General features: G+C 44.8%; 1 protein-coding gene across 3 annotated transcripts in view; it reads left to right on the top strand.

The window, feature by feature from the left end:
* chd1 (chromodomain helicase DNA binding protein 1) overlaps positions 1-15,922 on the top strand; it is a 196,369-nt gene that overhangs the window by 89,253 nt on the left and 91,194 nt on the right. For 2 of the 3 annotated variants that reach the window (XM_069892325.1, XM_069892309.1), the window contains exon 6: positions 2,128-2,247. The exons of the other annotated variant lie outside the window; for it this stretch is intronic. In XM_069892325.1, the coding sequence (XP_069748426.1) occupies positions 2,128-2,247 (120 nt within the window). The remainder of the gene's footprint in view (positions 1-2,127; positions 2,248-15,922) is intronic. 3 annotated transcript variants of the gene reach the window in all.

Raw genomic sequence — 15,922 nt, 5'->3', positions numbered from 1 at the left:
TTGTCCGCATCCTGGCTACTGTTTGGTGGTCTGAATATGATTGCCAACAGTCTTTTCACCCACGTCATTTCTTAACTCAACCTATAATGATCCTATACCTTTTGATCCTTTGTCACCTTTTTCTAATGATTTAGTTGCTCCTTGCCAACAGAGCAACACCCCCCTCCCCCCATTCCACACCAAACCCCTATCCTTTGATACACTAAGCTCCCAGAGACATCCATACTTTACCCACAACTCTGTGATGGTTGCAACATCATACCTGCCAATGTGCAACTGAACTACAAGGTTGTCACTTTATTTCTAATGCTGCATGCATTTAGCCCTTCATTTATTACTTTTGATTCTGTCCCTGTAACATTGCAACTCATCCCACTGGCTGCAATTTATTTGATCTGTGATTATGAGTATTACTGGCATGTTTGCATTAAAGGGCAGCATGGTTAGCTTTGCGGTTAGTGCAATGCTTTTTCAGCATCAGTGTTTGAACCCTGTGCTTTCAGTAAGGAGTTGGGACATTCTTCTAGTGCCTGCATGGGGTTCCTCTGGGTGTTCCCGTTTCCTCCCATCCTTCAAAGTGTGCTAGGGTCAAATGTCATTTGGGTGTAATTTGGTGGAATGGGCCAAAAGGGCCTGTTACTGTGCTATGTGTTTAAATTTAAATGGCTATTACTAACTGCTCTAAGGCAGGGGTGGCCAAACTTGCTTAACATGAAAGCCACATAAACTTCAGATGTTTGAGGGCCGCAAGACATGAAAAAATATTACAAGCACGTTTTTACTCTTGCATGAAATACACATAACATAATATTTATTCATGTATGTAGTTTTTAAACTGATAATTTGGATTCATTTCAAAGATCAAAAATTACACATATTATACCAAATATTTTCAAAATCCTGACTGATTTTCTGCAGAAATCTCTACCTAAAGAAGCAGTAGATGCTGTCTCGTTAAATATATTTAGGAAACAGTGAGATAAAATTTTGCATCATAGGTGAATTAAGGGTTATGGGGGAAAGACGGAACTGGGTCCACAGCCAGATCAAGCTGTGATCTCACTGAATGTGGGAGCAGGCTTTACAGGCCAGATGAACGATTCCTGCTCCTATTTTTAATGTGTTCTCTTCAGGAATGCTGCTACCACTGGTCTCTGCAGATGCCTGCAACCATTGCAGTATCCACAGCCGAGTGCTTGTTACAGAAAGCAACCCAATGTGAAGCTGCCTCTGGGGCAGGGTGAGGCCAGGGGGGGCTCACAGGTCTGCTCCTCCCTATCCTACCCTCTTCCCAGTCACTGATGGGATGGGGGAATGGCTGCTGGAAGCAGGGGTATGGAGCATTCTAACCTCCACTGCCTGTTGCTGACTCTCCATCCAGTGGGGCCATGGCTTACCTATGGCCACTAATAGGATCTTCACTTCTCCTGCTAGCTCCAGCTCTGTCCTGGCTTGGCACCTGGATGAGGCCCTCATTGGGGATGCCCCCCAGCCTCTCCTCCGTGTCTCCCATCAGCTTGCTACCACCCTCACCCCTGCCCCACCAGAGTGGCTACCCAGCCTCTGGGCAGGCCATGCTTTATCAGACCTCTCTTGGCCCAGCCCTGGCTTCCCGACTTCTGTGGCTGCTCCCTGAAGAGGACCCTCAGCTTTGCCGACCCTCACACCTCACATTAGCAACGCACTGCTGTAGTGTTGCCCGGCCCGAGTGAGGAGAACCCAACTCCGGCCATGCACTGCTTGCTCCACTTCCTCGCAGGAATCATTCCTCCAGCACCCACTCCCTGTCACGCAGCCCAGAAACCGAAGATCCAGCGACTCCCTGGTTTGGCTGCAGGGATTTGGAGTATCCCAGGGCTGCATCAGGGGCATTGATATCTCCAGCCAACATATTTCAATGAGCCACACATTACCTTGTCAAAGAACAGCATGTAGCTTGCAAGCTGGAGTTTGGCCACCCCTGCTCAAAGACGATAGCAACACTGTGGTCACTAAACATTGGTCCTATTCACAATGGTCATTGAGGCTTTTCTTGTTACTGACCCACTGTGAACGTTCTTCAATGTTTTGCATAATAGCGAAATAATGTCGTGAGTATCCCTTTTTGTGATGCCATTTCCTCTCCAGTGAAGATTGGCAGATGTCATGTTCTGAAGAGGAAGATGATCGAGAGAAGAGTACCTCAGGAGACAGCGAGTCTGACTACCAGCCCAACAACAAAGTGAAGAGCAGGAAACCTCAGTGCAGGTAAATTACCCCAATATTTTCACGTAGTTTATCGAGGAACATTTTAGAAAGGTGATCATCGGACAGAGGAAGGAAAAATCAGCATGGAATTCATACATGGTATTGCTTCTGAGGGCACTCATTGCTGTATTTTTTTCCCAGAGAGTGGATCAGTGCATCCATCTACTTGAATTCAACAGTGGATTTGTAAACTTATCAGGCAGTTGAACTTACTGCAGTAAAGAAAAGCTGTATTATATGTTCCAGGAGCTGATAACCCGACATCAAAACAGTGGGCTGGGGGGGTGGTGGCATCAAAAGTGATAGGAAGTTCAAAATACATGAATGCATCTTTCAAGCCAGATTTTAGTGTTGGAATCTAGTAGGGCAGATGGTATCTGAAAGTAGTGCATTCAGTATTAGGACTAGGTTTGATAAAGGATTGAATAGCAAGAAAGGGAGAATACAGTAAAACACCTGTATCTGGAATTCAATCAACCAGCAAAAAAAGAGGAAAATACTGAATATTTTGATGTATGTCGAGTCTTGAAACCCTCAAAAATCTCTCAAAAAAAAGGGGTAAAACACTGAATTCTGTTGATACTGTGGTTAAGTGAAAAAACACAAATGCTGGAGAAACTCAGCAGATCAAACAGTGCCTTTATGTAGCAAAGGTGAAGATACATTACCATCATTTCGGGATTGAGCCCTTCATCAAGGGGTGGGGGAACATTGGTCATGTATCTTCAACTTTGCTACATAAAGGCACTATTTGACCTGCTGAGTTTCTCCAGCATTTGTGGGGCTTTTTTCTCTCAAAAAATGGGGGTCGATTTGTACATTGGATATACTTTGGAGACCTTAAATTCAGCTCAAAAAACCATTGGACACCAATTCGACCCTTGACAAACAAAAATAAACTCGACCACAAGAAATTTTCATTTAAAATTTTATTGAACAAAACAAACATTTAGAGCTCTTCAAAATCACTATCATCGTCTGAGGCAAAGATCGTGACAAGCACATCCATACTCTCACTTTTCAAGCAGTCAACATACAGGTCCCAGTCTGTACCTGATGAGGCTGTGTCAGTATCCCACAATAAATCATCTTCCATGCCATCAATTGCACAAGAGATAATGCACTTACAATTTTATTACAATCTCTCACTTAGACCTATGCCCTCATCACAAAGTTACACAGCACATCAAGTAATGCAGCACACATTCTCCCGCCTTTTGTTAACAACTTATCTGCACTCATCATTCATGTATTCCATTCCTCACGCACATGGTCTTTAAATGGCTTGGTCAAACAGACAACACGAGGTTGCAATAGAGATGTCAAACCACCCGGGATAACCGCCATGTAAGTGTTATTTTGTGCTAATCCATTTTTAGTGTTCTCAATTAAGTGGCTATAAAACATATCCCAGACTAGCAAACTCCATTCCTTGCATAAACTGCCTGACCGCCTGTTCCACACATCATCTATCCATAGTTTTACATTTTCATCCATCCATCCTTTTTCATGAAAAAGTACAAAAATTTTATTTTCAGTTTAATTTTGGGTTTGAAGATTGCCATGGGTCTAACTTCGTCCTGTCGACATTGCATGATAACACCATGGTAAACCAGGTCCTTTCACTGCCTATACTTTTGGTTTGCATAGTTTTCACACCTTTACATTCCACTGTTTTATTGCCTTTCTGCAAAGTGATTTTCCAAGTCTGTCCAACAAGTGATACCTCTTCTCATTGAATATTGCCTTTTTGGTATTTTTCTTAAAGTCTCTTTCTTCCTCCAATCTCTTACCATCTCATCCACATCAAATTTCCTCGCCGCAGCTCAGATGTTAGTTTTCTTGGCCATTTCTCTCACTTTTACTTTAAAACTTGCTTTGTACTTTCGTTGTTTTGATGGATCGTCCATGATAACAATCAATTCCAGCCAACACCCAGCAGAACAATCATTGCAATTTTTGGGGGTCGACTTGTATGCTGGCAAACACTCAACATCTCATGCATTGCGATTTCTGGGGGTAGGTGAAATGTACAGTGAATAAATACAATGTGACTATTGGCCACCGCGAGTGGAAGAAACACGCTGATTCGAGGATAGTTTCAAATCAACCAATTTACTGATTCAAATTCACACTCTTGAAAGGTGATCTTGGCTCTCATGTGGGGCGGAAATGATGTCAACTTCCTGTCCATTGTTTTGTCCCGCACTGAGAGCTCTCAAGTATGTCTGACTGCGGACTCGAAAGCGACTACTGCCGCTGGTTCTCCTGCCACATGGGTGAGCCCCCGCATGCCCCTCCCCCCCTGAACCAGCAATAGGAGGCGCTGACACCATACTCCTTACGCTGTCTGCTTTTCGTGGCTGCCCTTGCCTCTTGACTGGTAGGACCACGACTGGGTGCTCAATGTCCAGGTATGCTGACTTGAAGCAGTCTGTGTTATGTCTCCTCCCGGCCACCCATGTCCAAAACACATTGCCCCATTATGACATACTACTTTGAAGGGTCCTTCATATGGCCACTGCAGGGATGGTCTGTGCGCTCCTCGACAGACGAACAGGTACTCTCACTCTGCTGCAGATCTTTGGGTACGAGGTGGGACGTCTGCACTGGAGCCAGTGTTCAGAGTCTCTTCCAGTCTGGTAAGGACCTCTGCTGGTGCGTCTTCTTGGCCATGGAGAGCAGGCACAAATTCACCAGGTACTATGAGCGGTGCACTGTAAACTAGTTTGGCGGATGACCCTGCTAGGTCTTCCTGGGGGGCTGAGCATATGCCCAGTAGCACCAGGATAGTTCGTCTATTCAGTTGGGGCCTTGGAGGTGTGCCATCAGGGCTGACTTCAGGTGCTTGTGGAAACATTCCACCAAATGTTCAATTGATGATGGTATGCAATCATCTGACGGAGCTGGATTCTTAGTAGCTGCGCTGCCACTGACCACAAAGCTGAGGTGAACTGTGCCCTTCTGTCGAAGGTGATGTGGGGGGGGAGCCCAAACTTCGCCATCCAGGTTGTGAGCAGTCTCCTTGCGTGTATCTCAGCTGTTGTGTCGGTGATTGGGATGGCTTCAGGCCACTTCGTGAACCTGTCCACTATTGTAAATAGGTACCTTGCCCCTCTCAAGACGGGTAGTGGGCCAAAGATCTCCACGTGCACATGCTTGAACATCTTGTGTGTTGGCTGGAAAGATTGCAGCAGTGCCTTTATGTATTTCCAGACCTTGGAGGTCCATTAGTGTGTGCATGTCCTGGCCCAGTGGCCGACCTGTTGCGTAGGCCATGCCACATGAAGCGATCTACGATTAGCTGGGTGGTCACCCGGATGGAAGGGTGGGCTAATCCATGCAAGATGTCGAAAATCTGGCGCCTCCAAGCAGTCAGTATGATGGGCCGAGATTGCTCGGTGGCAGTGTCGCACAGGAGTTTGGTATCTCTGGGCCCAATTGGTATGTCCTCAAGGCAGAGTTCGGTGACTGTGATTCGGTACGCCAATAGTTCATTGTCCCTCTGTTGTGCCTCTTCTAACACCACGTAATCCACTCTTGGAGTCCGGGAGGGTGGGTCGGCCACCACGTTGCTCTTTCCCGAGATGTGCTTGATTGTGGTGGTGAATTTAGATATGAACAACAGGTGCTGCTTTTGGCGGGTTGACCACAGGTTGTTCACCTTGGCGAATACAAGGTGAGAGACTTGTGATCGATGAAGATTGTGAACTTCCACCCTTCCAGGAACTACCTGGTGTTGAATGGCCAGATATAGGGCCAGCAGTTTTCTGTCGAACACACTGGGGATCGCAGGTGTTGGCTGAAGAAGGCAAGTGGCTTTCATTGGCCTTCAATTAACTGTTCAAGAATGCCAGTGACTGCCGCTTTGGAGGCATCTACAGTGAGGGCTGTGGGGACGTCTACCCGGGGGTGGACCAGGAGCATGGCATTTGCTATGGTAGCCTTGGCCTGGTCGAAAGCAGCCATCGCTTCTTCTGTCCAAGCTACCTCTTTGGTTTTGCCAGACATCAAGCTGAACAGGGGGCACATGATCCAGGCCGTGGAGGGGATGAAATGGTGGTAAAAAATTAACCATCTGACGAATTCCTGCAGGCCCTTGACTGTGTTGGGCCTGCTGAATTTGAAAATGGCCTCCACTTTCCCTGGCAGGGGAATAGCTCCGTGACGATTGATCCAGTGCCCCAAGTATGGCACTTGGCAAAGTTGCCCGCCAGGCCGTAGTCAGTGAGCCAGTGGAAGAGTAGGCACAAGTATCCTAGGTGTTCCTGATGGAAGCTGCTGGCTACCAGGGTATCATCCAGGTAGATGAACAGAAAGTCCAGGTACCGCCCTATTGCATCCTTGAGGCGTTGGGAGGTCTGGGCTGCGTTCTTTAGGTCGAACGGCATTCTAAGGAATTTTAAAAGTTCAAACAGGGTTATGATGACTGTCATTGGGATATTATCTGGGTGGACTAGGACCCGATGATATTCTCGCACTAGCTCTATCTTTGAAAAGATGCGTGCCCCATGCAGGTTGACCATGAAGTCCTGGATGTGCGGGACTGGGAACCTATCAGAGATGGTAGCTTCGATCAGCCTCCTGTAGTCCCCGCATGGCCTTCATCCTCCTGCAAACTTGGGCACTATATAGAGTAGAAAGGCCCACGAGCTGTCTGAATGCTGCACAATGCCCATCTCCTCCATCTTGTTAAACTTCTCTCTCACTAGTCGGAGCTTATCTGGTGGTAACTTGCATGCTCGGGTTTGCTGGGGCTGTCCTTTAGTGGGAATGTGGTGCATCACGCCATTTTTGGAGGATGTCATGGAAAACTGTGACACGATGATGGTTGGGAACTCTGACAACACCCTGGCGAATTTGTTGTCCGAACACGTGACTGAGTCCAGGTGTGGAGCCAGCAATCTGGCCTCACCGAGGGGAAAGGTTTGAAATGTCTTCGTGTCGACTAGCCATCATCCCTTCAGGTCCACCAGCAAACATTGTGTGCATAGGAAGTCTGCACCCAACAATGGTGTGACACCGAGACCAGCATAAGCATCCATTGTTAATCGGCTGTAACCAAATTGCAAAGGGGTGGTGTGTGTGCCATAGGTGCAGATGGTGCTTTCATGAATTCCGGTCCGGCCCTTCTGGTCCTGGTATCTTGGCTCGGGGGAGGAAGGATGCTGATTTCTCCTCCTGTGTCTACTAGGAACCTGCGCCAGAGTGTCTGTCCCAGGCATGCAGGAGGCTATCATTCTGGCCAGCTGCCATAGCCATCAGTGACGCCTGTCCCTGTCGTTTCCCTGGAACAAGAATGGCAGTCAGCGTTGGCGGGCCCCAGATCCATCCTCTAATGGGAGAAATACCAAGACTCGGAGCTGTTATTATCTCTTGGTGTGGGCATTGCTGACTTTGCTGTTGGGGTGTGGGGCGGCTGGGCCTTTGGTCATGAGGCAGCACTAATTCCAACATTTGTTCCACCATCTCTTTTTGCGCACCACGGACGTCTGCGTTCATGGTCACCTTCCACGGGTCAGAGAAATCTTCATTTGCTATTAGGTAGTGAATGTTCTCCAGCATCTGCTCCAAAAAGATCTGTTCAAAGTGTAGACATGGCTTATGGGCATCTGCCAGCGCCAGCATGTCACTCATTAGGGCCAACGGTGCACTGTCGCCAAGGCTGTCCTGTGCATCCCATTCGTGATGTGAGAGGCCAAAAGTGCTGACCAACAAGGCTTTGAGTGCCTCATACCTGCTGGCCTCTGGATGCTGCTGCAGAAAGTCCATTATTTGGCCTGTTGGCTCTTGGTCAAGTGCCGCTTCCACATAGTCTCATCGGAGATGTTGTTCCTGACCCAGAACTGGGCCTCTGTTTGTTGAAGCCAGACGAGGGACTGAGCATCCAGAAAGTTGGCAGTTTAAGCGAAACTGCATTTTGAAAAGTTAGTCACTTGCGTGGTCCGTGTTGCTGGAGTCGTTCATGTAGGATCCAAATGCTGAGTGGAAGAAACACGCTGAGTCGTGTAGAGTTTCAAACCAACTGATTTACTGATTCAAACTCGCGCTCTTGAAAGGTCCATGCTGGTCTTAGCGCTGGTGCGGGGCAGAAGTGATGTCAACTTCCTGTCCATTGTTTTGCTCTGCACTGAGAGTTCTTGAGTATGTCTCTGACTGTGGACTCGACAGCAACTGCTGGCGTCAATTCACCTGCTGTGTGGGTGAGCCGCCACAACAGAAAAATTAAATAAATTAGAATAAATAAAAGTTTAAAATTGTAAGAGTAAATGTTCTCTGAAATAACACCTAAACCTTTGGTGAAGGTGGGAGCAAATATTCAGCCAGCGGAGTGCCTTGGTAATGCTTTGCTCATAGCAGCTATTTGAATAAAGTTGTATGAAATGGCAATGGTGTCGTCAAGGATGAAAAGCTGGTTGATGCCGCTCGCCGTTGGGCTGACTTTCTTAAAGTGTCTCGTTATCCCTGCTTAGTAAGAGGCTTTATCATTATTAGTATGTTATTAAGTATATTACTGAGACTTTATCTGTAAAATTGGGGAAGGGGGGAATTAATTATCTATAACGTTATTGTTAGTCTTATGGGTGGGTGGCTCTGTGGAGGGGAGGAACCTATATTAAATGCAACAACATTAAATGTTTTCAAAGAATGTGACTGAAACTAAAGTAAAATACTTTAAGGCTTATCTATTCAAGTGAGCAATATTTGGTATATAGCTATGGCACCAATCCTCTTTTCAATCTTCTTCAGCATGATGCTGAACCAAGCCATGAAAGACCCCAACAATGAAGACGCTGTTTACATCCGGTACCGCACGGATGGCAGTTTCTTCAATCTGAGGCGCCTGCAAGCTCACACCAAGACACAAGAGAAACTTGTCCGTGAACTACTCTTTGCAGACGATGCTGCTTTAGTTGCCCATTCAGAGCCAGCTCTTCAGCGCTTGACGTCCTGCTTTGCGGAAACTGCCAAAATGTTTGGCCTGGAAGTCAGCCTGAAGAAAACTGAGGTCCTCCATCAGCCAGCTCCCCACCATGATTACCAGCCCCCCCACATCTCCATCGGGCACACAAAACTCAAAACGGTCAACCAGTTTACCTATCTCGGCTGCACCATTTCATCAGATGCAAGGATCGACAATGAGATAGACAACAGACTCGCCAAGGCAAATAGCGCCTTTGGAAGACTACACAAAAGAGTCTGGAAAAACAACCAACTGAAAAACCTCACAAAGATAAGCGTATACAGAGCCGTTGTCATACCCACACTCCTGTTCGGCTCCGAATCATGGGTCCTCTACCGGCACCACCTACGGCTCCTAGAACGCTTCCACCAGCGTTGTCTCCGCTCCATCCTCAACATCCATTGGAGCGCTTACATCCCTAACGTCGAAGTACTCGAGATGGCAGAGGTCGACAGCATCGAGTCCACGCTGCTGAAGATCCAGCTGCGTTGGATGGGTCACGTCTCCAGAATGGAGGACCATCGCCTTCCCAAGATCGTGTTATATGGCGAGCTCTCCACTGGCCACCGTGACAGAGGTGCACCAAAGAAAAGGTACAAGGACTGCCTAAAGAAATCTCTTGGTGCCTGCCACATTGACCACCGCCAGTGGGCTGATAACGCCTCAAACCGTGCATCTTGGCGCCTCACAGTTTGGCGGGCAGCAACCTCCTTTGAAGAAGACCGCAGAGCCCACCTCACTGACAAAAGGCAAAGGAGGAAAAACCCAACACCCAACCCCAACCAACCAATTTTCCCCTGCAACCGCTGCAATCGTGTCTGCCTGTCCCGCATCGGACTTGTCAGCCACAAACGAGCCTGCAGCTGACGTGGACTTTTTACCCCCTCCATAAATCTTCGTCCGCGAAGCCAAGCCAAAAGAAAAAAATATATATATTAAAGTAGTCATGTTTAGTATTTTGTTGCATATCCCTTGCATTCAATAACTGCTTGAAGTCTGTGATTCATAGACATCACCAGGAGTTGAGTATCTTCTCTGATGCTCTCCCAGACCTCCTCTGCGGCTATCGCCAGCCCCTGCTTGTTTCGGCGGCTTGTCCCCTTACGTTTTCTCATCAGCATATGGAAAGCATATCCAATTGATTTAGATCAGTTGACTGACTTGACCATTCATGAATTTTCCAGTTTTTACCCTTGGAAATACTCCTTTGTTGCTTTAGCAGTAAGTTTGGGATCATTGTCTTGCTGTAGGATGAAGTGCCATCCATTGAGTTTGAAGGCATTTGCTCGAACATGAGCAGATAAAATTTTTCTATACACCTTAGAATTCATTTTGCTACTGCTATCAGCAGTTTCATCATCAAGGAAGGTAAGTGCTTGTGACATCTATAAAGCCCAGGCCATAAAACCCCCAGTACCATGTTTCACAGATGAGGTGGAATGCTTTGGATCTTGGGCAGAGTGGACCTTTATGCTTCCACTCTGCTCTTGCCATCACTCTGATACAGGTTAAACTTGGTCTTGTGCACAAGACCTCTTTCCAGAATTTTGCAAGCTTTTCTAAATACTTCTTGGCAAACTGCATTTTGGCCATCTGGTTTCTGTGGCTAACTAGTAGTTTGCATCTTGCAGTGTAACCTCTGTATTTCTGATCCTGGAGTCTTATGCAGACAGTAGTCATCGACACATCCACACCTGCCTCCTGAAGTGATTTTGATCTGTTGGACAGGCATTTGTGGATATTTTCTTCATTGTGATGAGAATGCTTCTGTCATCAGGAGTGGAGGTTTTTCTTGGTCTATTAGTCCCTTTGTGATTACTGAGCTCATCAGTACACTCTTTCTTCTTAATTATGTTCCAAACAGTTGATTATGGTAATCCTGTGGTTTGGACAGTCTCTTACTATTCTGTTTTTCAGCCTCATTATGGCTTCTTTGACTCTCATTGGCACGACTCTGGTCCTCATGTTGAAAAATGGCAACTACAGTCTCCAAAGGTGATCAGAAGCTTAAAAAAAACTCTTATACCTACACCAATGAAGCAATTAAACATACATGAATAATCACAAACACCTGTGAAGACAAATGTCCTAGACATTATGATGCCCTGAAATGGGGCTACTATGCATAAAAAGTCCTGTAATTTCTACATGGTCAACCCAAAAGTGGAGCACAGGAGCGAATAAAAGAAAAAAAGTGTCTGTCCCAAACATTCTGGAAGGCACTGTATCATAGTAGAAAAAAAAGTGCACAAATACTAGAGTTAGAGTTAGTGTGAATAATTCCTTTTCCCCCCCCCCCCACCAAACAGATATTGCTCTGCTCTTTGAATTCCTCCATAGTTATTTTTGCTTGAGAGTTAATACAGATACACAATCCTTTATCCGAACCCTTGGGGGACAGTGTGTTCTGAATCTTGGATTTTCCAGATTTCGGAAAGCCAGATTTTAGCCCACCCAAATTGTGCTGCCGTCTTTCCCCCCTCACCTGCCCGACTCGCGCTGCCGGTCTCTCGGCTGCCAGACTCGCGCTGCCGGTCTCTCGGCTGCCAGACTCGCGCTGCCAGTCTCTCGCCCGCCCAACTCGCGCTGCCAGTCTCTCTCCCTGCCGGTCTCTCTCCCCACTTGCTGGATTTTGGAAATTTCCAGATTTTAGATGTCCAGATAAAGGATTGTGCACATGTAGTATAGTTTTGGAAGTAAACAAAGGTGCTACATGAATATTTTGTGTCTTGAAACATACACTTAAAATGATTAATAACATTTAAACTACTAAGTTAAATTCTTCTACAGTTTGGCAAAAAAATGCTAAGTTATCCCAACTATCACACATTGTGCTCACTTTCTGCTTAAGAGATTTTTCATCTGTTTGCCTGAACAGATGAAATGGAGCTTGGGGTGCAGCGAAATAGGAGGATTGTTTCATAGTTACTACTGGGGATTTGTCAGGGTTGATGTTAGAATTCAGTCCTCAGAAAAGATTGTGGAAATGTAGAACTTCTGCGAAAAGTCTGGATGCTGTGTCATTTGAAAACTTCAAAACTCTACTGCTGTGATGGTGCATTACAGGTCCTGATTACTCAATGTATGAAAAGGTTTTACATCATTCTTTGTTTTTATGTCTCATGATTTAATAAGTATAATTTCTCTTCATTTGAATTGTCTGCACTCTGTATGATTTTATCCAATATTCCAAGGAGCACAACCCTAGCTTTTCCATTTTATCTTTGTAACTAATATTCCTGAATATATGTAATCACTTGAATAAGCTTGTTCTGTGATCTTTCTAATAAATCTTGAAATTATCGTGAAAACATGGCATCTAGAAGTGGTAACAATATACTGCTTGTCGCAGAATCACCATTACTAAGTTCATTATGTCTGCTTTGTTTCTGTTTATATGCTTTGTGTTCCCATAAGCATTTTTTTAAAAAGAAAATATACTTTCAACATATTGTACCTTGCAGCATTCATAGTCAGTTGATGTTTTGGGCCTGATCCTTTTTTCAGGTCGACTGCCTACTGCTTTCCATGGATGCCACATGATCTGAGTTTCTCGAGAACTTTTGTGTACTACACTAGACTGCATCATCTATAGACTTCTTGTTTTTAATTTATATTGCCCCTTCTCATCAATGTACAGCAATTTCATAATTTCATATCATTAACTTTGATTTGTCACCTATGCATCCATTCTTCTGTTTATCTACATCATCTTGAAGTCCGTTATTATTCTTCCAAAGTAAATAAAAAGAGAAAATTTTAAAGAGACAAAAGATCAGGCAGTAGTTCTGATGAAGATTCTTCTTCTCACAAATGCTGTTTGCCTGATATAATTCTAGTATTTTCTACTTTATTTCGGATTTTTAACAGTTTTTAGGCTGTTACTATCCTAACCCCCTTTCCACAACCCAAGCCCTGTACATTTGAGTCCAAATCATATACAGGTATACCCTGCTTTACAAAACTAGAACATGCCTAGGAAACATTTCGTAAGCCAAAATGGCGTAAAGCAAAGACTCATTCACTACTACTGGAGGACATTTTTGTAAAAGCGAACACGGATTTCTTCGTAAAAGCAAATTTTCAACATTTTAGTATTCTTGAAGCGGAGTTTATGAAAAAATAATAATATTCCAGTGTGATTCCTGTATGTTTTCATATTGCTCAAAAATAGCCTTCCACTTGTTTTCTGTTTTAACTAATTTTCCATCTATAGTATTAAGGTCTATTTTATTCAACCATTATTCAGTTGATAATTCTATTATAGTTCAAGAAAGTAACATGAACTAGTTGAACTCACTGCAAAGAATGTCTGAACAGCAGATGGTTTTCATGGCCAAACTCCTAAAGCAATGAGATTGATTCCGTGATTATAAAGTTACCATTCTAGAGCACAGTCTCAAATTTCACTTCTTTTTCCTTGTGGTCAGTGATGTGAAATCTTATCTCCCTGGTAGTTTGTGTAAGTAATTGATAGTCATGTGAATGAAACAAACCTGTTAGCCTGTCCTTCAGGTGAAGCCTAAATCTTGCATTATCCATTACCCATACATGCAAAGGAAGTCTGTAGCAAATTTGGATAAACAAAAAGCCTGCAGATGCTGGGATATAGTGCAGTACACAAACTACTGGATAAAAACTCAGCAGATCAGGCAGCATCCACAGAAATCAATAGGTAGTCGATCTTTCGGTCCTTAGTTTAGATATGCCAAAAATTAGACAGGTGCCCAAATGAGAAACTGTGATGGGGGAGTACAGGCTAGATAAACTTTCTGCAGACATCTTTTATGAACCCACCAACTCCCACAGTTTCCTTGACTACACATCTTCCCACCCTGTCTTGAAAGGATTCTATTCCTCTCTCTCAATTCCCTCATCTCTGCTGCTTCTGCTCTCAGGAAAATAATTTCCATTCCTAGTCAGCTGTGATGTCCTCCTCCTTCAGAAAATGTGTGGCTTCCCTTCTATTGCCATTAATTCAGTCCTCAGCCCCACCTCCACAATTTCCCATTCGTCTGCCCTGGCCCATTCCCTCCCACCCACCCCATGTGCAGACACTGCAAGGATAGGATTCCCCTCATCCTCACCTACCACCCTACCAGTTTTGCATAAAATATGCCATTCTTCACAATTTATGCCACCTACACATGATCCAACCACAAGACATGTTCCCCTCCCCCAAAACCCACTCCACTTTCCATAGGGATCACTCCCCTTGTCCATTCAACCCTTCCCACTAATTGCCCCTCAGTACCTACCTCTGTAACCACAAGAACTGCTAGGTTTGCACTTACACCTACCTCACCACTATTTGGTGCCCCAAACGGTCCTTCCAAGTGAAGAAATACTTCACCTGTGAATCTGTCAAGGTTTTAGTGCATCTGGCCTGTACATGGGAGTGATTAGATTTGGGTTGGAGGGGAATGGGGGCAGGCAGGATGAGGTTGGTTTGTTGACCAACTTCACCCTATTCACTGCAATAGCAAGGACTTCTCAGTAGCCAGCCACTTTAATTTACTCCCCATTGCCACAATGACATGTCTTTCCATACCTTATCTACTACCAGGTTGAGATCACACATAAAGTGAAGGAACAACGCCTTGTGTTCTGTCTCGGCAGATTCCAATCAGGCAGCATCAATATCAACTTCTCTGATTTCTCATAACCTCTTCCCCCTGTTCTTTTATTTTATCTCATCTGTCTGACCTCATTCCTTGAGCTCCACAGCCCTTCTTCAGCTCTCTGTCCCCTCCCTGATCACATCTTAGCTTCTTTCTCCTTTCCCACCACCTTCACATCCCCCCAACCTTTTTTAACTTAGACATACAGCATGGTAACAGGCCCTTCTGGTCCATAAACCCATGACCCCCAAATACACCAATGAACTTACAATCCCCATTATGGTTTTGAAGGGTGGGAGGAAACCTGAGTGCCAGGAGGAAACCAATGCTGACACGGGGAGAATGTGCAAACTCCTTACAGACAGTGTCGGGTTCTAAACTGGTGATGCTACGCTATCTATGCTAATTTATTTGGATATCTGCCTGATTATCAGTATACCTGAAGAATATTGTCTATTGATTTCATGGATACTGCATGACCTGAGTTTCTCCAGCACCTTTGTGTACTGAAGCATATTTACATTCTCACCACTGGTTAGTCCCACTGCCCTTTTGAAAAAGCATGTATTGTCAGTAGTTACCAGCATCACTGCAGATTATGTAGCTGCTTAAAGGCTCCAATATGCTGGCTTCATTACTGATCTCTTGTAAGCTGTTGAATTGGCACACTCTTCCTGTGACCATGTGCGTTGAATGCTCCAAATTTCACCTTGTACATCCTTTTAGTACATGTGCTGGTAGGCAAATCAATCAGGAAGGTTAATAATATGTGTGAAAGAAGAGTTCACAAGGAAATGAATGAGATTGGTCTGAGAGCTTTGAAAAGCTGAATAGCCTTCTGTGTTGTAAATACATATATTGCCCTGATATCTTCTTAGACATTAAGGGAAAATGGTTTGTCATGCATTTTAGTAAAGATGTGATTCACTTTTGGTTGAAAGAAATTAAATGTGTCAGGGGACTGAGAGTCTCACCATTTTGACAGGTTTGAAACTTTTTTTTAGTAGACTATATTTCCACAATTAACTGACTTTAACTGTTGTAAGGAATAAATCAACATCTGGAATGTCCTATTTTTGCCTCTGGAGTT

This window comes from Narcine bancroftii, chromosome 1 (genome assembly GCF_036971445.1).
Source record: "Narcine bancroftii isolate sNarBan1 chromosome 1, sNarBan1.hap1, whole genome shotgun sequence".
NCBI lineage: Eukaryota > Metazoa > Chordata > Chondrichthyes > Torpediniformes > Narcinidae > Narcine > Narcine bancroftii.
This window is presented reverse-complemented; position numbering and strand designations above follow the sequence as displayed.